The following is a 20723-nucleotide window of genomic DNA, read 5'->3' as shown; positions in this document are numbered from 1 at the left end:
AACTTGTCATGTAATGGTTGTCCCTTGTCACGTACAGCATCTCTGTGCAAAAACTACCTATGCCATGAATATATGGAAAGGCTAAAAGGGTTAATAATCCCCTTTGGACCATAAAAGCCAGAGGCTGAACCATATACACTATGTTCCATCCCTCATTCACATATACTATGAACATATTTAATATACAGTCGTGACAAACCAAAGTACACACTTCTATAGGTTTTGCTCATTAGGACATAATAAAAAAAGGCATAGGGTTAACATCCTGTGTTTACAAATTAGCAGCTCTGCTGTGGCAGATGAGATTCCTGAGCTGACACAACTGACGAGATCACATTACAGTGGTGATTAGTCACAGAGGAGGGGGTATTGGACAGGCTAAACTCCCTAAATACTTACAGGGTACATATTTTTTCTCTGTTTTCCTTCTGTCCACTTTAACGTCAGGGTCACACTTGGCAGAATTGCATGAGTTTTCCCCATAGCACATAGTGGAAAACATATGCAATTCTGCTAAGTGTGACCCTGGCCACAAAGTGCTCCAGCAAAGGCTAACTCATCACTAGAGTTACACACAAGATAAGAAAATGTGCACATCATATTTTTCTAGCAAGTAACAGTAATGACTATACACATAGCTCCCAACTGTCCCTCATTTGGAGGGTCAGCCCCTCTTTGGGAGCAATGTCCCTCTGTCCCCTTTTCTTCCTCATTAGCTTGTTATTGTTCTTATTTTCAAATGTTAATACTTAGGAAAATGAACCAGGATAGAAAGGACCAGTATGGTCTAAATTATAAAAAACATATTTTTCTCATGAAGTCTTTATAGTATGCATGACTAGGGGTGTGTAGGTTAGAGGTGTGTTAGGGATGTGGCTTAAGCGTCCCTCTTTCTGATCTCAAAAAGTTGGGAGGTATGACTATACATACATGTTTTAAACTGATCAGCAACCTGCCTAATATTGTGTAGGTCCCCCATGTGGTCTCACCTGCCAAGGCTTGAACCTCACAAGATGTCTGTGGGACCTGCCACCAAAATGTTAGCAGTAGAATCCTGTAAGTTATGAGGTGGGACCCTTGTGGGTGGATCAGACTTGGTTTTCAGGACATCCAGCAGATGCTTGATTAGCTTGAGATCTGGGAAACTCTGAGACCAAAGAAAACATAAGCCCAAGCCCACCTTCTTCCATCACTCCATGATTAAGTTCTCAAGAAAGAAATATACACTAATCACATCCACTTTGAAAAAAAAAATCATAAAAGCCCTAGTTCAGCCTTTTTTCAAATGCATATGACAGTGCAGTTTTATTGGAGAGACAGCTGTTAAAACCCCACCCCTTATCCCATCATCACCCACAGGAGGTAGTCAGAAGGAGCTGGGAGGGGCCAGCAACAAGTCTTTCACTGTGAATCCAGATTACCTGACTTCACCCATCTCCTCCCACTTCTGAAAGTTTAGCTTTTTGTGGCCACAACTGCAGCACTGAGTCGTATTTATTTGTGTGTAAAAAGAAAAAAAAAAAACCCTTAGTGGGTTTATGCTCCATTGTGCTTTCCATCTGTGGTTAATGTTCCCATTACAAGACTATATGCGTCACATTTATTATTTGGTGATTGTACTGGGTGTCAAGTCATTTTGCATAAACTGCCTATAAATAATGAATGGCACTAAATATAACCTTTGTTCCCTGAAGAAGTGGTGCAGCTACCAAAGCACTAGAATATAACATTTGCCCCCTGAAGAAGTACGGTAATGTAACTACCAAAGCACTAGAATATAAGCTTTGTCCCCTAAAAAGGGTTGTGTAGGTATCAAGGCACTAAATCTCTCATCAGGCATCCCTGGACAACATTTTTTGTACTCCTCGGGGGCTTTTTTCCTTCATTTTTTTTTAACTTTCCACCTCAATCGTACCCATTTTGCTATCATGGTCGCACTCTATATGCTATTTCATCACATTATATATCTCGTACATTATTTTGGTGTTTTTGGTTTTGTTTAATTACTAGATAGATAGATAGATAGATAGATAGATAGATAGATAGATAGATAGATAGATAGATAGATAGATAGATAGATATTATTTGGACACGCATTTATTTTTTCTCTAGGCTGCATTATAGAAACCTGAATTTCCTTCCAAGATGGATCATTCATGCCTTAGTTATAATTGTAAACTATTCGTACAATGCTTCATTTTTTGTTTATTTTTTTATTTATTTTGTATTTATAGAACACATTCATTATATAACAATGTGTTATATAATGAATGTGTTATATAAATACGAAATAAATAAAAAATAAATAACCAAAAATGAAGCATTGTACGAATAGTTTACAATTATAACTTAGAGTCATTTTTATGCTAGAGAGAAGCCAATTTTGGGAGAAGCCAATTATTGGTATGTTTTTTGGGGATGTGGGAGGGCGATAAAGTGCTCAGAGAAAGCCCACGTAGACATTGTGGGAACGTATAATCTCCATGCAGATAGTGTCCTTGCCCAAGTTTGAACCGGGGAGCCTGCACTGCAAGGCATGTGTGTTGTCCACATCACAGGAAATATCTTTTAGGTGTTTTTAAGAGTTATTATTATTTATTGCATTTATAAAGCGGGAAGGCCATCATAAAGAGGTGGGTTTTGATGGCTTGCTTGAATGTGTTGAAAGAGGGAGCAAGTCTGATGGGTGGTGGAAGGGCGTTCCAGAGGGTGGGGGCGGCTCTTGAGAAATCCTGCAGGCGGGCATGGGAGATGCGTGGGTTGGTGAGGCGAAGGTCGTTGGAGGATCGGAGTTATATTTTTTGTTGTCGCTGATATATTTAATGTTCTTCATTTTTGAGAAGTAACAGATATTAGAGGTTTAGCACTGACACTTATAGGGTGGTACAGACATATATTTATTCAAGTGATTTAAATAATCTCAGCAAATGAAGCATGTATTTTTCTCTCCAGGTTTATTGAAGGAAATAAAATAGAGACCATTTCTAGGAATTCTTTCCGCGGCCTCCGAGACCTCACTCACCTGTAAGTCCAGCCGCAGGAAATCTTCCTGTAGCTTTTTATTCTAGCAATTCATTTATTTCAAGAGCAGCCAATACTAAATAGTTCATGTCTGCTTCCAGCTCTTTGGCCAATAACCACATTAAGACTCTGCCAAGAGATATCTTCAGTGATCTGGATTCACTCATTGAACTGTAAGTATGAATATTTCAGTGAGTATGAAAAATGTGAGCATGCAGAAAATTAATATATTCTTTATCATTGTTATATATGTATTGTATTGTTCCACTTTGTCCGTTTTAAAAGCCAACCACTGATTGAGAGAAAACTATTTTACCCGCGTAAAGAGGCAGTATAGTCTATACTGAAAGGATTCTCAAGAGGACATAGTATTTGCATAAACTCATGAGTTGTTCAGAGGATCCTTCTTCTAGTTTATTGACTGGGAATATCTGACCACAGGCCTGCTAATTAGTTATCTTCAGATTTTCATCCTCTCCGAGTTAGCTCAGGCCTTTGGAAATAGTGATGTAATAAAAATGGTCCCCCTACTGTACTTTATTTTACACGCAGTGTATAAAGCTGTGCAGTAGTAAACTGTATTCAAAATGCAGCAAAATAAACTCACACCGATAAAAAGCAAGTGTTAGAAACTTTAAAGAGGACATGGGGGTGCAAAACAGGGGCTAGGCATATGAGTTTGCCAGTGTAGAGTTATAAGGAGAAGAGCATAGGTCTGAGGACTGAACCTTGGAGAACACCAACAGGAAGGGGAGTGGAAAAGGAAGTATTACCTTTGTTAGAGATTTGGAACAATATGTCAGCTAACCAGGAAGTACACAAAGAGAGGGCAGTGTCTCCAATACTAATAGACATCAGGGTTTGGAGAATAATAGTGATTCAAGAGAAGGAAGAGAGAGAAGATGCCTTGTGATGTGGTTCTGAAGAGGTAATTGGACACCTGAGACATGTGTTTTTGGCGTGCGCTCTCAGATGTGTAGCACCTGCTTTGGGCGCTGACATAGACCGTAATGTTATACAGTCTATAGCGGTGCAGAGAAATTTATTCCCAAATCACTGTAATTTTGGTGCTGGCAATAGAGTTTCTACAATTTGGAGGGGAATAATATTTTACATGGCCTCGGAGTTTCAGTGGAAGTGCCCAACTCAACAACAGCTGGACCAAACACATGCTTAAAGAGAACCAGAGGTGGGTTTGAAGAATGTTATCTGCATACAGAGGCTGGATCTGCCTATACAGCCCAGCCTCTGTTGCTATCCCAAACCCCCCTAAGCTCCCCCTGCACTCTGCAATCCCTCATAAATAACAGCCACGCTGCTGACAAACAGCTTGTCAGAGCTGGCTGTGTTTATCTCTATAGTGTCAGTCTGCTGCTCTCCCCGCCTCCTGCAGAACTCCGGTCCCCGCCTGCATCCCTTCCCTCCCTGCTGATTGGAGGAAAGGGATGGGGGCAGGGACCGGAGCTATGCAGGAGGCGGGGGAGCAGCCGAGACTGACACTACAGATGTAAACACAGCCTCACAGCACCGCTGTGATTTATGGGAAGTTGCAGAGTGCAGGGGGACCTTAGGGGGGTTTGGAATAGCAACAGAGGCTGGGCTGTATAGGCAGATCCAGCCTCTATATGCAGATAACATTCTTTAAACACACCTCGGGTTCTCTTTAAGCGCCTTTGTGAAGGTTGTTTTAGCGGAATGTGTGGCTTAAAATCCAGACTGCAAAGGGTTGAGTAGTAAGCTGATATTCTGTCTTTGGTACACAAAGTGCTATAATCCAGCATACTTCCATTACTTTCTATGTAACCTATTGCAAGTCCAGGCCTGCAACAAATTCCTTACATATTATTTTCCAGTTGCTCTATTAATAATGTTGTTGGTGAATGTAGAAAGTCATAGTGGGTAAAACATGCCCAGCCTCTATAAATACACCCTCCCCCCCCCCCCCCCCAATTAATATTAGCAGTACATTATTATCTGTGCATAGACTGTTGTTTACACCTGTGACTTTTCCCAGTAATCCCTGAACCTGCTTCTACAAACCCCTCACTGGCTTAAATTACAATTTTACTCAGAATGAACAGCTCACGTCAATATACTATTATTTTTTATGGAAATCTTGATGTAAGTGCAATGTGATGCTTTGACTAATGTACTTTTAATGTACTGCTTCCTGCAACATAAATAATGCAGTTTTCTGCCAAGACTGCCTGTCTTGTATCCTGTGTAGGGGAAATGTTTAGTTAAGGCTGAACACCAGGCAAGAATTACTGCAATATGCATGAGCTGTCATACCTACCATACCTGTAATTCTCTTCAGTCAGTCCTGGCGTACACCTAGGCCAGCCAAAGGGCATAGTCAGCAGTAACCTGACCTTGTTTGTCTCCACTCTAAACTGGCAAACAGGATCTGATGAATGAGTGGTGCATGCAGAGCAGCGGCACTCTGATGAGTCATCACAGTGGACTTTCCTCCTGTAAGCAAGTTACAGTGCAGATCTAGGCATACTCTGAGATTTAAAATAAAAATTCCTATGCGCTTAGGATATATAGGATAAAATTGCAAACGTGGTTCGCGTCTCACTATTGCTGTGTCCACAATAACAATAAATCAAATAAGTCCGCGCTCACAATCAAAGGCTAGCTAGATACACAATAGTCTCACTGTCCTTATTCAGGTTGTCCACAGACCGTCCCGATCAAAGTTCACACTGCATGTGTACTCCAAAATGTATCAGTCAAGATTCACGTTATATGCAAAATAGAAAAATAAAAACAAACATAGTGTAATACTGCATTGCACTGTAAAATCCTCCAACACCTCTCCAAAGTGTCAGCCTCCGTCACCCAGCACGCCACACCAACTGTGCCTGGACACCCCCCAAAGTGCCCGCACTCACCCTATTAACCTCCAAAATATCCGGAGGTGGGAATGAAAGCTTTTGGGGGTAGGGGTCATCCACAGTTCAGCTGTATCCACTGGGGTTCCATAAACAGCACTATAACTGAAAAATACTCTGATAGTGTAAAACCAAACGAGTTTAATAGCTTAAAAAGTAATGCACTCACAAGCGATGGAGGTATCAAGCGCATATAAGATACAGACAGTCCCCGGGCGGCTGTCCCGATCCACGCTGTCTCAGATCCACGCTCCTCCGCTCGTATCTCCGTGCGCTTCCGCTTTTCCATGACTGAGAAATGATCATCAAATGTTTTACCAATTTTCAGCATTTTATCGATCCGATATCAGCAGATATATGATTGCATATCGATTGGCACAGTGCCACTGGTAGCTTTATTCTGCTTAAGGGCTCGTTTCCACTATCGCGAATCCGCATGCGTCCAACGCATGCAGATTCGCACATGTAATGCAAGTGGATGGGCCTGTTTCCACTGTAGCGTTGTTGAGGTGCGGTTTTTTCAGCGGTGAAAAAACGCTCAAAAGAGCCACAGAATTCGCCTGCGAGTGGAATGCATGCGAATCGCATGCAATGTATTTAATAGGGAAATCGCATGCAGTTTCCCCATGCGTTTTTTGCCGCGAATTCGCATGCAAATTCGCATAGGTACCAATGTAAATTTACACAGGCAGTGACATGGTTAAAATCGCATATACCCTCACCTATGCGAATTCGCGGCAAAAAACGCATGGGGAATCGCATCCGCATGCGATTTCATCAGCAGTGGAGTCCAGGCGATTCTGCACCGCAATAATGGAAACGAGCCCTAATGCAGTATAAGGCTGTAGGAGCATAAACTGTCACTCTGATGAAAATGGGTGTGTATAATCAAATATTTCTATTTTTGACAGATAAAATGACCAAAAAAGATTTTCGTTATGTTAGATCTTTTCAAATTTTAACCAGTCTAACATAATGACTAGTGTATGCATGCTTTAGGATCTAATTGTATGCAAATGCATGCAGCTTAGAATTGTTCCAATCAGTGCTGTAGTGTAAGGCTGCATTTCCACTTGTGCGGTGGGAATCGTCGCGGGAAAAATTTGCATGCGGATGCGAATTTCGCATGCGGGTCTATGCAAATTTTTATGCGAATTCGCATGGATGACAATGTATGCGAATTTAACCATGGCAGTGCTGGTGTGATTTTCCATTGTTTCTATGCGAATTCGCATGCGAATTAGCATGAAAATTCGCATACCCAAACCGCATGCGAATTTCCTATTAAATACATTGTATGCGATTTGCATAGCGGTATGCGGTATGCAAATTCTGATGGCTCTGCAATGGGAATTTTTCTGCACAGAAAAACGCAAAGGAATCCTGACAAGTGGAAACAGTCCCATTCACTTGTATTGCTATGTGAATTCGCATGTGAAAAACGCATGCGAATTCGCGGTAGTGGAAATGGGCCCTCAATGTGCATACAGTTAGCACAAAATTAGCATCTGCGAATTATTAGCAAATGCGAATGTAGAAACATATTTTTTATGAAGTGACATTTAGGCATTCTGTGTACTAAGCTGTTAGTTGGTGTATTTGGAGGTTGATGTTGAGTTTTAGGTTTGGTTCACATTGAGCCGGATCATAAATCGCCCATTTGGAGTGGACAGTGCAGTGTCGGCTCCAATGGTGCAGTGCGGTTCATTTGGAGTCCAGAGCAGATGCATTTCTGGCACAGGCTTCACCGGCCACTGGCGAGTGCAGAGGCATTGTGGCGCGTGTGTGAGACCAGAACTGCCATCAGAAATATCTGGGCCCCATACTGGAAAAACTTACTGGGCTCCCCTCCCCCCCCCCCTATATTTAAGGTGCACCCCCTATATTTTAAGGTGGTCACCGGCAATCAGCAAAGAGCAGTGGCGCATGCAATCCTATGGGATTACTCTCACGGCAGTGCTTGAACTGTGCTTAAAAATCGCCAATGCACTGCACGCAGCATTTTCTTGGCGGTTGTGATGCAATTCTCATGCACTGAAATGAGGATGGCAAAGCTCAAGCATGGCAAAATCACAAAAAATCGCAACGCTAAATTGGCAGGTGAACACAGCCACACTCACTGCCAGTCTGTACATTCCGTGACAGACTTGCAGCTGGGGCCCATGTTTGTGGCATTGCTTTCTGGGCCCCAGACTCACTCGGGCCCCATACTGCAGTCTCACTTGTGATGACCTAAAGGCGGCCCTGTGGAAGACAATGCCAGGAACTACAAGATTTGTCAAATGTGGCCGGTCTGTGTGGAGAAAATGGCACATCTTATACAGGCCAAGTTACAGCGGAGCAGCACCCCATAGATAAGTAGCAAGACCTACCAACTCCCCCCCCCCCCCCCCCCCTCTCTCAACTGCACAAACCATTATGTAGTTACCTTGTGGGGAGTTTTTTTTTTTTTAAATGAATGCTGTGGGGGGGGGGGGGGGGTAGAATTGAACTTACCTGGGGCTTCTAATGGTCCCCCGCAGAAGTCTTGTGTCCGCGTAGCCAGATGCTCCACACCCCCCGCCACCAGTTCACTTGCAGAATTTGCAACTTTAAAGTCGCAAACCCACTATGCCTGTGCGTCCGCGTCCTCACTGCCGCTGATATCTCTGGGAGCGTACTGCTCAGACGCAGTGGGTTTGTGACTTTAAAGTTGCAAATTCCGGAATTAAACCAGCGTCGGGGACCGGAGCATCCGTGACTAGCAGCGCCGGCACAGGACGTCTGCAGGGGACCATTAGAAGCCCCAGGTAAGTTCAACTCTTTTTCCCCCATCCCCTACTGCATTCTGTTAAGGGAGAGTAAAGTCAGATTTCCCATTTAATTGACTTTTGTGAATGAGAAACATAAATGACATTTTCTGCCCATAGATTATCTTGTACACTGTATATAGTGCGGCTGCTTCTCCACACGGGAGTCACTACCTAAATAAGCACTGACAGCCCATTGTCATCATGACAGAACATTCATTATTTAGTTATCTTACTTTCCACCCAGATGAAAAGAAATCAGCACGCTGTCAGTCTCACCTCATAGGCTGATGCTGAATAGACTCCATTATGTGATATATCACCCGCTGTATGACACAAGCTGCAGCCAGGGTTTCCGTGAGATGTATTGTATGGAATTAATGAATGGGATGAAAAAAGTGTAATGAAGGGAAAACCAGTCTGAAAATCATCTCCCTCCAGTAAATGTCTAGGTTATGTCATTGCTATATCAACTGCAGAAATTATATTTGCTTTAGTCCAGTTATCACAATAGACCAAGGCTATGTGAGCTAATTGAAGATTTAAAGAAAACCTGCAATAAAAGCTAGATGCTCTTCATTCGGGTTAAGGCGGAAAACCCAATTGATCCATTCTACTGCGCAGCAAGAGTCCTTTTGCGTCTGCGCAGTAGAGTGAATACGATCGGGCTGGGCTATTTCTGCCTTACCCGAACGAAGAGCCGCTACTGCGCCAACGCAGGATCCCGGAGAGGTAAATATATCACAGCTTGTCGAGGAGGATTTGGGGGAGCCAGCGCTGGATTTCCTACAGGGGAGGGGGAAGCCTCATTGGGACCCTGAGGCTTCCCCTTACCGAGGTAAGTATCCCCCAGAGAGCTTTTTTTTTTAAAGTACAGAGTCTCTTTAAAGTCCCACCCCATAGCTTTTTAAGTGGGGCACCAAAAAATGAAGCTTCTTCAGTTACAATGTTGTTTTAAAGGTAACCTGAAGTGAGAGGGAAGTGGAGGCCGCCATTATTATTTCATTTATAAATAATAACAGTTGCCTGGCATCCTGCTGATCTTTCATACATCTGGTAAAGTCCGAATCACCCATATGAGACAAGCATGTGGCAAAGCCAGTCACAGATCTGATCTGCATGCTTGTTCACAATCTGTGACTTAAAGTATTATGCTAGATACACATGATACAATTTTCTGACAAATTTACTGCCAGATCGACTATTTCCAACATGTCCGATCTGATTTCAAATCAATTTTCCATAGAAGTGAACAGAAAATCAGATCGGACATGTTGTAAATAGTCTATCTGTCAGTAAATCTGTCAGAAAATTGCATAGTGTGTACCTAGAATTGGAGGTAGAGGATCAGCAGAATAGCCGGTCAACTTGTATTGTTTAAAAGGTACTAAATATGGCAGCCTCCCTATCCCTCTCACTTCAGGTGTCCTTTAAAAATCTGATCACATGATTTGAACTAGGTGAGTTGTAGAAGTTGATGGTATGCTCCAGAGGTAGAGCTGCTATTGCTTTCTGACTGGGCATCATCGTGCTGTTCAGACTAATTGACAAGATTGCAGCCTCGAGCTCTGGAAGTTTGTGACACAGGAAATGTCTGATAAGGGGGCTCCTGACCAGGTATTGGTTTGACATCAGCTAATTTATGAGCTTATACATACAGCGGTTTGCAAAAGTATTCGGCCCCCTTGAAGTTTTCCACATTTTGTCAAATTACTGCCACAAACATGAATCAATTTTATTGGAATTCCACGTGAAAGACCAATACAAAGTGGTGTACACATGAGAAGTGGAACGAAAATCATACATCATTCCAAACGTTTAAAAAAAAAAAATTAACTGCAAAGTGGGGTGTGCGTAATTATTCAGCCCCCTGAGTCAATACTTTGTAGAACCACCTTTTGCTGCAATTACAGCTGCCAGTCTTTTAGGGTATGTCTCTACCAGCTTTGCACATCTAGAGACTGAAATCCTTGCCCATTCTTCTTTGCAAAACAGCTCCAGCTCAGTCAGATTAGTTGGACAGCGTTTGTGAACAGCAGTTTACAGAGCTTGCCATAGATTCTCGATTGGATTTAGATCTGGACTTTGACTGGGCCATTCTAACACATGGATATGTTTTGTTTTAAACCATTCCATTGCTGCCCTGGCTTTATGTTTAGGGTCGTTGTCCTGCTGGAAGGTGAACCTCCGCCCCAGTCTCAAGTCTTTTGCAGACTCCAAGAGGTTTTCTTCCAAGATTTACCTGTATTTGGCTCCATCCATCTTCCCATCAACTCTGACCAGCTTCCCTATCCCTGCTGAAGAGAAGCACCCCAGAGCATGATGCTGCCACCACATTTGACAGTGGGGATGGTGTGTTCAGAGTGTTGTGCAGTGTTAGTTTTCCGCCACACATAGCATTTTGCATTTTGGCCAAAAAGTTCCATTTTGGTCTCATCTGACCAGAGCACCTTCTTCCACATGTTTGCTGTGTCCCCAACATGGCTTGTGGCAAACTGCAAATAGAACTTCTTATGCTTTTCTGTTAACAATGGCTTTCTTCTTGCCACTCTTCCATAAAGGCCAACTTTGTGCAGTGCACGACTAATAGTTGTCCTATGGACAGATTCCCCCACCTGAGCTGTAGATCTCTGCAGCTCGTCCAGAGTTACCATGGGCCTCTTGACTGCATTTCAGATCAGCGCTCTCCTTGTTCGGCCTGTAAGTTTAGGTGGACGACCTTGTCTTGGTAGGTTTACAATTGTGCCATACACCTTCCTTTCCTGAATGATCGCTTGAACAGTGCTCTGTGGGATGTTCAAGGCTTTGGAAATCTTTTTGTAGCCTAAGCCTGCTTTAAATTTCTCAATAACTTTATCCTTGACCTGTCTGGTATGTTCTTTGGACTTCATGGTGTTGTTGCTCCCAATATTCTCTTAGACAACCTCTGAGGCCATCACAGAGCAGCTGTATTTGTACTGACATTAGATTACACACAGGTGCACTCTATTTAGTCATTAGGACTCATCAGGCAATGTCTATGGGCAACTGACTGCACTCAGACCAAAGGGGGCTGAATAATTACGCACACCCCACTTTGCAGTTACCGGTATATATTTGTAAAAAATGTTTATGTATGATTTTCGTTCCACTTCTCACGTGTACACCACTTTGTATTGGTCTTTTACGTGGAATTCCAATAAAATTGATTCATGTTTGTGGAAGTAATATGACAAAATGTGGAAAACTTCAAGGGGGCCGAATACTTTTGCAAAGCACTGTAGATGAAATCAAGCTCTGCCACTGAATGCCTTCTTAGAACTATACAATATTTGTGCTTGACACTGGCTTGAAATGGAATCCGAGGTGAGAGGTATATGGAGGCTACCATATTTATTTCCTTTTTAACAATGCAAGTTGCCTGGCTGTTCCCTGATTAGAGCCAGCCCTGCCATTAAGGCAAAGGAAAAAGTTGCCCCAGACTGGTGCTGCTCAACCAACCCCTCCCCCCCCCCTTTCCCCTCCCCATGGGTCGTATCCCCGACTGCTCCCTGGGGCCTTGCACAATGGGTGACCGCATTGTAATAACTCACCTGCCCTAGCGCACTGCTCTGTCCGTGCTCCGTCTACATCCCCACTGCCTGCCTCTTCTTCATGAGATTATTTACATAACATGCGGCGCATGGAGAAGAGGCAGGCAGCAGGGCTGAATAGTGAGCATGGATGAAGCAGCGGGCAGGGACAGGTGAGTTATTACAATGCAGCCACACATTGTGCAGGGGCCCCTGGGGTGTGGTTGGGAGGAGACCATCCGGGGAAGGGGGTGTGGTAGCTGGTTCAGGGACCCTGGGGGCTGCCTTTGATGATTGGGGCCCAGGTGACTGTGCCGCTTAAACCGGCCCTACCCCGATCCTGTGTCTCTTAAGCTGGCCACTAACTGTCCAATTTCTAGTGAAAAATCGTTCGAGCGATCAGAAATTCTGATCGGATTGGTTGTAAATAATCTCCATTGGTGGACACAATCGATTATGAACGAGTGAAAAAAATGTCGCCCGAATGAATTTTCATCGAACGAAAATTTGGATTTTCTTGGTGGTCGTGATAGATAGGAAGCAATGATTGGTTAGTTGATGGTGTAGTGAACGATTTTTCGTCCGATCAGAATTTCTGATCGCTCAAACGATTTTTCGCTAGAAATTGGACCGTTAGTGGCCAGCTTAATACTTTTAGCCATAGACCCTGAACAAGCATGCAGATCAGGTGCTCTGACTCAAGTCTGACTGGATAAGCCACATGCCCGTTTCAGGGTTGTGACACTACTGATGACAAAAGATGAAAAGAACTGCAAGGCAACTAGTATTTTTTAAAAGGAAATACATATGGCAACTTACATATCACTCTCACCTCCAGTTTACTTTAAATTTGGGAGAAAGGCAAAATCAGAAAAACACAGCAGTCTAAACTAATAAAACTTGAGAAAATGATATTTACACTGGCTGCCCCAAGTGATCCATACAATATGTCAGAGGCTGCTGTGCAGGCATACAGCTGTTCACTCTCTAGCATTCAAGGCTGGATGAAGCTTTGTCTGTCACCCCACCTGTATAGCAGTATTACACTAAATATTTACTTTATGCAGGCTGATGTTGCAAGTCCACGTAGCATTCATTGGAAGCCTCCCCGTGGACAGAAACATGTGTAGAGCTCCAAGGCTCTATCAGCGATGACAGCAGTGCTGCCGCAGCAAAGTGATGTCATCACAATATTCATGTAATTATTTATTTGGCATCCATTCTGCTGAAGCAAGGTGCCCCTGGGCAGTGTGAAATCTACAATTGTTCTACATCTGGATGTAAGCAGAGCAACGCTTCACATTTCATTCTGCCATAGATCAATCTATGTGTTGTGTATTACATCTAATGGTCAAGCTCCATTCCGTGCTGTCCACAACATTTAAACTTCAACTCCAGGCTTGGAAGTTAAAGAGAAACTTCAACCTAGAATTGAACTTTATCCCAATCAGTAGCTGATACCCCCTTTTACATGAAAAATATAATGCTTTTCACAAACAGACCATCAGGGGGCGCTGTATGACTGATTTTGTGCTGAAACCCCTCCCACAAGAAGCTCTGAGTACCGCGGTACTCTGGGCAAACTGCCACAATGTAACAATGTTCACAGACAGGAATTAGCTGTTTACAGCTGTCTCTAACAGCCAAAACAGCTAGGAGCAGCTACATAACTTGCCCACAGTAAAAATGTCACCATGTAATAAATGTCAGAATGTAAATCGGGGAGAGGAAAGATTTTACATTGAGCAAACACTGACTAAATCATTTATACATAATTATGGTAAAAAATGAAGCACTTTTTTTACTACATTATTTTCACTGGAGTTCCTCTTTAAAATTGCTTACAGTGTGGCAGGCAATACAATATGCTTATCATTTTAGAAATTGCTGGCACCATGTGCTCAAATGTTAAGGCACACATTGCTGCATGAAGGTCCTCTCTTCTCTTGTCTGACCCAGTTTCCTGCATGCACAGACTCTTAGTGGAATAACTCAGGGCAACATCTCTCTAGATTAAACACTGAGTATTATCCCCAGGTCAAACAACTGTATTTATCTCGTTTTACTCAAGGCTGATTCCTCACTGTGCTGGTTCACACACTGCTTGTGAATAGGACTTGCTTAACCACTTCTGGACTGCGCTAATTGAAATCTACTCCCTGTTTGGGAGCGGTTATCCCTGCCAGGACGTAGATTTCAATTAGCACACTGCATGGACCTGCCATTACCGCCGATAGTGTCACTATCCCACCGCTACTGCCCACTCGTTCTGCTGTCGGTATGACGTGAACCAATCAGGAGCTGATTTCATTGGCTTCTGACCCCCCCATGATCACTGTGAGCCAATCTCATTGGCTCACATACTGATCACAGGGTCATGAGCCAATGAAATTGGCTCCTGACCTGCTCACAGAGCTCTGCTGTCATAGCAATGGCAGAGTGAGTGACCTTCAGCAACGGGAGAATGGCGTGATTGGCGGTAGCTGCGGGTCCTTGCAGCGTAATGTTAGTAGGCCACTGGTATGAAAGACTTACGGTATACTTAGTTGTCCTATTATTTTTATGGTCTAGTGATTTGCGGGGAAACAAGTTTGAGTGTGACTGCAAAGCCAAATGGCTGTTCTCCTGGCTGAAGATGACAAACTCCACCGTGTCTGATGTGCTGTGTTCTGGCCCTTCTGACTATCAAGGGAAGAAACTCAATGAAGTGCCAAGTTTTGACTCAGAATGTATAACAACAGGTGAGTCTAAGATAAAAACCTATTGTGATAGAAAGAGGTATGTTGTGGTTGTTCTGTGGGTAATGTGAAGGTTGTCCTCTCAGTCTAAGATCTCAAACCCACTAGCAGCCTTTTCTGAACGTTAGGGATTTTTATAAAATCACATTTCTCTAGTGGGATCACACCCATAGCATTCCATTAGCAAGAGTTTTTCAAATCACAAAGCGCTCAGAAAATCACTCCTAGTGGGTTCCAGGCCTCACTCTGCACAAATATATTGCGCTCTGGACAGTGTTCTAAAGACACATGCATAATTAAAATTGGCTGAGGCGGCCGATAACAACTAGTTATGCTTGTGTACCTGCAAGCGATCTGCCCGGCAGGTCATCTTGACCAATCGACCCAGGGGGCCGGGACGAGTGACAACATCCACTAACTCAAGAAACAACATCACTGCACCACTCGATCTTGCTCTGTGTATGTGGTGAAGTATGGAGAACGGGATGGGTGGGCAGAATGGGACTTCCCATGTAGCCCACCCATGCAGCTCTCTATGCTCCAGGAGCGGGAACCAGCGTGACACAGTGCCTAATGAGTTCCAACTGGCTAGCTGACTTCAGGTCAAAGGTCATACTTGCTAATTACACCAGAGAGAAAATGTGTGCATCAACCAAGTGAACCTGACAAATCTGGCTTTGCAAATTTGGCCTATTGGCTAATCACGAGACATTGCTCATGCAAATATGCATTTGCTTTCGCATGCCTAAATATGCAGGGTTAAAAACCAAAACCGCAAAACAATCGCCCTGCGGGAATTAGTTCATGCTACATAGCACTATCCAGGGGCGCCACGAGGAGGCTTCCCAATGCCCCAATATTTAGGCATGCGAAAGCAAATGCATATTTGCATGAGCAATGTCTCGTGATTAGCCAATAGGCCAAATTTGCAAAGCCAGATTTGTCAGGTTCACTTGGTTGATGCACACATTTTCTCTCTGGTGTAATTAGCATTGCATTTTCTTTCCTTTGGAGGCAAGTGGTGTAATTAGCAAAGGTCATACTTGCGCTAAGCTATCATCGGTCAGTTAGTTATCAACTTTTGCAAGCAAGCAAAATCCCTGCTGAAAGTCCAAAATACCCTTCATACTGGCTAGAAAACAGAATTCTGTAGATTAATTCCTCACAAAAGAGTGTAGAGCATTTTCAATGATTGCGCCCCCCCAAAAAATAAATAAAAAGGAATTAGGAAATTTCCCAAGCACCAATGAATTCACCATTTGTATAGTCAAACACCATACTAATGGTATTATGAGGTTAATAGTGATGGGCAATGTTTGTATGTACTGTTGTCAGAGTATTACAATTTTTTAAAGGGAAATTCCAGTTTTGTTGAAAATGTTACCTCTTTAGTTCTGTATATTACAAGGATAATTAGCAAAGTATACAGTAATTTCAGCTTGCTTTCATTGTTGACCTACATACAAAACAGCCATGCCATTCCGTTCCTCACAGAAACTGGCAGATGGTACTGTTGACGTCTGCTGCCAGGCAGTGGCTTGGGCCAGGTGCTGTAAAAGTGTCCGTTTTGGAAAAATTTACTCTAGAGCACTGTGTTGCCATAATTACAAAGCAGTGCATTTAGAGCTTACTGGTGTGTCTGACAATTTTTAGTGGTGATGAGTGTGAATTTTGCATAGGAGTAACTTTGCAGCAAAATTTGCACTTACAATGTGAATTTTTAAACGTATTACTTATTGCAAAATGAGTTCTTCACTTGAAGGAAATGTGAAGTGAGTTTAAAAAAAGGCCGATACTTACCTATAAACTGGGAAGGCTCTTGATCCTATAGAGCCTTCCCTTGCACCGCTCGGTCCAGCTTTGTCACCACTGGCATAACAATAGCCTGCCATCGCAGGATCTCCAGGACCTGGAGGCTAAGGGACTCGACAGTTGCAGCTCCTTGTGTGTGCTTGCTTCCACCTTCCGAACTCCTCTTCTCCCCCTGCACCTCCGAGACCATGGAGAGCAGCAGCAGAGCATATATAGTATTTTACCTAAGTCCGGTGGGACCGGTCCTCTTCACCACTCAGTGTAGCCATGCCATGCAGTCTATTAGCTCGTGACTTTCTATCACGACATGCATTGTCAGGAGAGCCGCAAGCTAATAGGCTGCACATCACGGCTACACTGAGTAGTGACGAGGACATGTCCTGCCAGAATTAGGTAAAGTATTATGCTGGGAATACACCATACAATATTCTGTTAGATTTACCTGCCAGATAGATAAAGTTCAACATGTTGGAAATTTGGAAATGTATCTATCTCACCATCTATCTGCCGAGCAATTAGGCATTGTTCTACTCCGCAGGAGATAAACAGAAGACAATGCACCAGAGATAATGACCATTCTCTACAGAAAATAATCTAATTATGCATTCTAACAGAAAATCTAACAGAAGAATCTAACAGAAAATTGTATGGTGTATTCCCAGCATTATGCTCCATTGCGGCTGTCTTTGCTCTAGGGAGAGGGGGGGGGGGGGGGGGAGAAGACGTGTTCGGAAAGCTTGTGTTCGGGAGGGGGTGGCCGTCTGCCGAATGTTGCTGGGGGGCCCGGGCTGTGCAAGACGCCCCTGGTTGTCACTCCCGTTATGTGAATTCAACAAACTGGTTGAATACACGTTCGCGAGCCCTTGGGAGGTTTCCAAAGCACTTGTGTCTTCAGTGCTTCTGAAGAGGTGCGGCTCTGTACTGCATATGTGTGAAAGTGCTCAGGCATGCACAGTCCAGAGCCGCCTGTCTCTGGAAGCTCTCAGGGACACAAGTACTTCTGAAGACGTGTGGCTCAGTACTGCATATGTGTGAAAGTGCTCAGGCATGCACAGTCCCGAGCCGCCTGTCTCTGGAAGCTCTCAGGGACACAAGTGCTTCCAAAGCCTCCTGAGGCAGCAAATTTATTTGCTACACAGTTCTGTGCTGTACTTGCATGCTTGAGGCTAAACTCGTACCACATTTCTTGACCTACCAGATATTAAATAGGATTGACTAGATGTGTGCACTGCAGCAGGTGCCAACTGCCAAGGATCATATTATGGCATGCCACAGTCATTCATAGTGTGGTCCATATCCCTATCCAGTGTTGACCTTACTATATTTGTTTGTTTATATTTACTGCTGGAATAACAGCATACACTACGCAACAGTCAGATACAAGATATTTTCATTACTATTGTTCTCTCTTTATTTATAGATTTTGTTGTCCACCAAATATTGACTTATCAGTCTGTGTCAGTGGACACATTTCAATATAAAAATGATGTTTTTGTGGCGATAGCACAGCCAAGCATGGAGAACTGCATGATTCTGGAATGGGATCACATTGAAATGAATTTCAGAAGCTATGACAATATAACAGGTACTGTAACACCATTCAGAACTAATATTTCAGTTTAGGTTTGAAAGGGTTTAAAAGATAATGGTCCATACGAAATTCACTTTTTCTCCTTGAAGATAGTTTTTCATCTTCTCTTTAAAATAACTTTTCAGCACATTGCTTGGTGAGTGTGCACCTAGAGAAGGAACAAAGAGCTTAGTAAGTGTGCACCTAGAGAAGGAGCAAAGGTCTCCGTGAGTGAGCTTGGTGAATGTGAAACCTACAGAAAGAGTAAAGGGCTTGGTGAGTGTGCACCTAGAGAAGGCGCAAACTGTAAGTGTGCACCTCGATAAGGAGCCAAGGTCCCAGTGAGTGTGCACCTAGAGAAGGAATAAAGGGCTTTGTAAGTGTGCATCTAGAGAAGGAGCAAAGGGCTTGGTGAGTGTGCACCTAGAGAAGGAGCAAAGGGCTTGGTGAGTGTGCACCTAGAGAAGGAGCAAAGGGCTTAGTAAGTGTGCACCTAGAGAAGGAGCAAAGGTCTCCGTGAGTGAGCTTGGTGAATGTGTTAGCGCCGGAGTAAAAAATAGTTTTCCGGCGCTAAGTCGGTTAGTGTGCCTTATCTGAGGATAGTGTGCCTTATCTGAGTTAGTGTGCCTTATCTGAACTTAGTGCCCCTAAAGTAGCTTTGTGCACACTAAATAGCTTTGTGCACAATAAAAGATGCACAAAGCTACATCGCACACTGCAGATAAGGCACACTAACCTCAGATAAGGCACACTAACCTCAGATAAGGCACAGTAACCTCAGATAAGGTTAGCGCTGTCGTTTGTGCCCACTAAGTGATAAGGCACACTAATCAGCTTAGTTCCGGGTTAGTGAATCAAGCCCTAAGTGTAAAAGGGCACTAAATCATACATATACTTTAACCGAAATAAAAATGTGTGAACTTGTAGCTGCTTACATTGCAATATCTTTAGGATGATTAACTTACACATTATTTTTGACAGGCCAGTCCATTGTTGGATGTAAAGCAATACTTATTGAAGACCAAATTTTCATGGTGGTGGCCCAGTTGTTTGGTGGCTCTCACATTTACAAGTATGACGAAAGTTGGGCTAAGTTCACAAAGTTTCAGGACATTGAGGTTTCACGCATATCCAAACCTAATGATATTGAGCTTTTTCAAATTGAGGGCGAAACATTTTTTGTGATTGCCGATAGCTCGAAGGCTGGTCTCACTACAGTGTACAAATGGAACGGTAAAGGATTTTATTCATACCAGTCTCTTCATGAATGGTTTCGAGATACTGATGCAGAACTAGTTGAAATCAACAATAAGCCTCATCTTGTGTTATCTAGTCGGTCTCAAGTACCTCTCATTTTACAGTGGGACAAAAGTACAAAGAAATTCACTCCACATAGTGACATCCCGAACATGGAAGATGTCCTAGCAGTCAAGAGCTTCAAGATGAAGGATGAACTTTACATTGCCTTGACCAGATTTATCGGTGACTCAAAAATAATGAAATGGAATGGCAAGCAATTTACTGAGATTCAGGCCCTGCCATCTCGTGGAGCTATGGCACTTCAACCGTTCACATTTAAGGATAGACATTACATGGCATTGGGCAGTGATTACACCTTTTCACAAATTTATCAGTGGGACCTCGAGAAGAAGACTTTTGAGAAGTTCAAGGAAATCTATATCCAAGCGCCTCGTTCTTTCACAGCAGTTTCAACTGACCGACGAGATTTTGTCTTTGCCTCTAGTTTTAAAGGCAACACACAGATTTTTGAACATGTCATTGTTGACCTGAGCTTGTAACATGTTTATTAATGTACACACAGGATGGACCAGATTGTCTGAAAAAGAGGAACAGAAAAAGACTGATGTATGTATGGCTGGGTTTCATATCTGAATGTATATCTAATCTGCATTTTGTTTGGGTGCATATTCTGGTTGTTGGCATGGCACCTTTGATTTACCACTTGTAATAGTTTCAAACCTTTTTTTATACAATACAGAGCACCCGTTATTACTGTATAGTGTCTGGCTTGCTGTAGTGTGGTCATAGCCCTTGAGCTATGGTCAGATTCCAAATTTAGACTAACAGACTAGATCCTGCACTCTCTGGGATCCATCATCTTGGAACTTGCAGCTTATACTGGGAGGTAGGACTGGTTCATATAACCTGCGGGGGGGGGGGGGATGTGAGTGTATCCATATAGCAATATAGCAGGAATATGTTGTGCAATCCATCAGTCCATGGCAGTTCCCACTGGACTTGGATGCAGATGTGTGCAATTCTATGGCAATGTTTCTTCTCTGCAAAAAATTGGGCAGCAGGTCGGGTTTCTATAGACATTGCAA

General features: G+C 43.2%; 1 protein-coding gene across 2 annotated transcripts in view; it reads left to right on the top strand.

The window, feature by feature from the left end:
- LGI2 (leucine rich repeat LGI family member 2) overlaps positions 1 to 20506 on the top strand; it is a 73410-nt gene extending 52904 nt beyond the window's left edge. For both annotated transcript variants that reach the window (XM_068278211.1, XM_068278206.1), the window contains 5 exons: positions 2953 to 3024; positions 3123 to 3194; positions 14830 to 14999; positions 18229 to 18393; positions 19360 to 20506. In XM_068278211.1, the coding sequence (XP_068134312.1) occupies positions 2953 to 3024; positions 3123 to 3194; positions 14830 to 14999; positions 18229 to 18393; positions 19360 to 20177 (1297 nt within the window). In that variant the 3' untranslated portion in view covers positions 20178 to 20506. The remainder of the gene's footprint in view (positions 1 to 2952; positions 3025 to 3122; positions 3195 to 14829; positions 15000 to 18228; positions 18394 to 19359) is intronic.
- Positions 20507 to 20723: the final 217 nt, after the last annotated feature.

The sequence above is a fragment of the Hyperolius riggenbachi genome, chromosome 1, assembly GCF_040937935.1.
Source record: "Hyperolius riggenbachi isolate aHypRig1 chromosome 1, aHypRig1.pri, whole genome shotgun sequence".
Classification (NCBI taxonomy): Eukaryota; Metazoa; Chordata; class Amphibia; order Anura; family Hyperoliidae; genus Hyperolius; species Hyperolius riggenbachi.
Note: the sequence above shows the minus strand (reverse complement) of the source record. Positions and strands in the feature narration are given on the sequence as shown.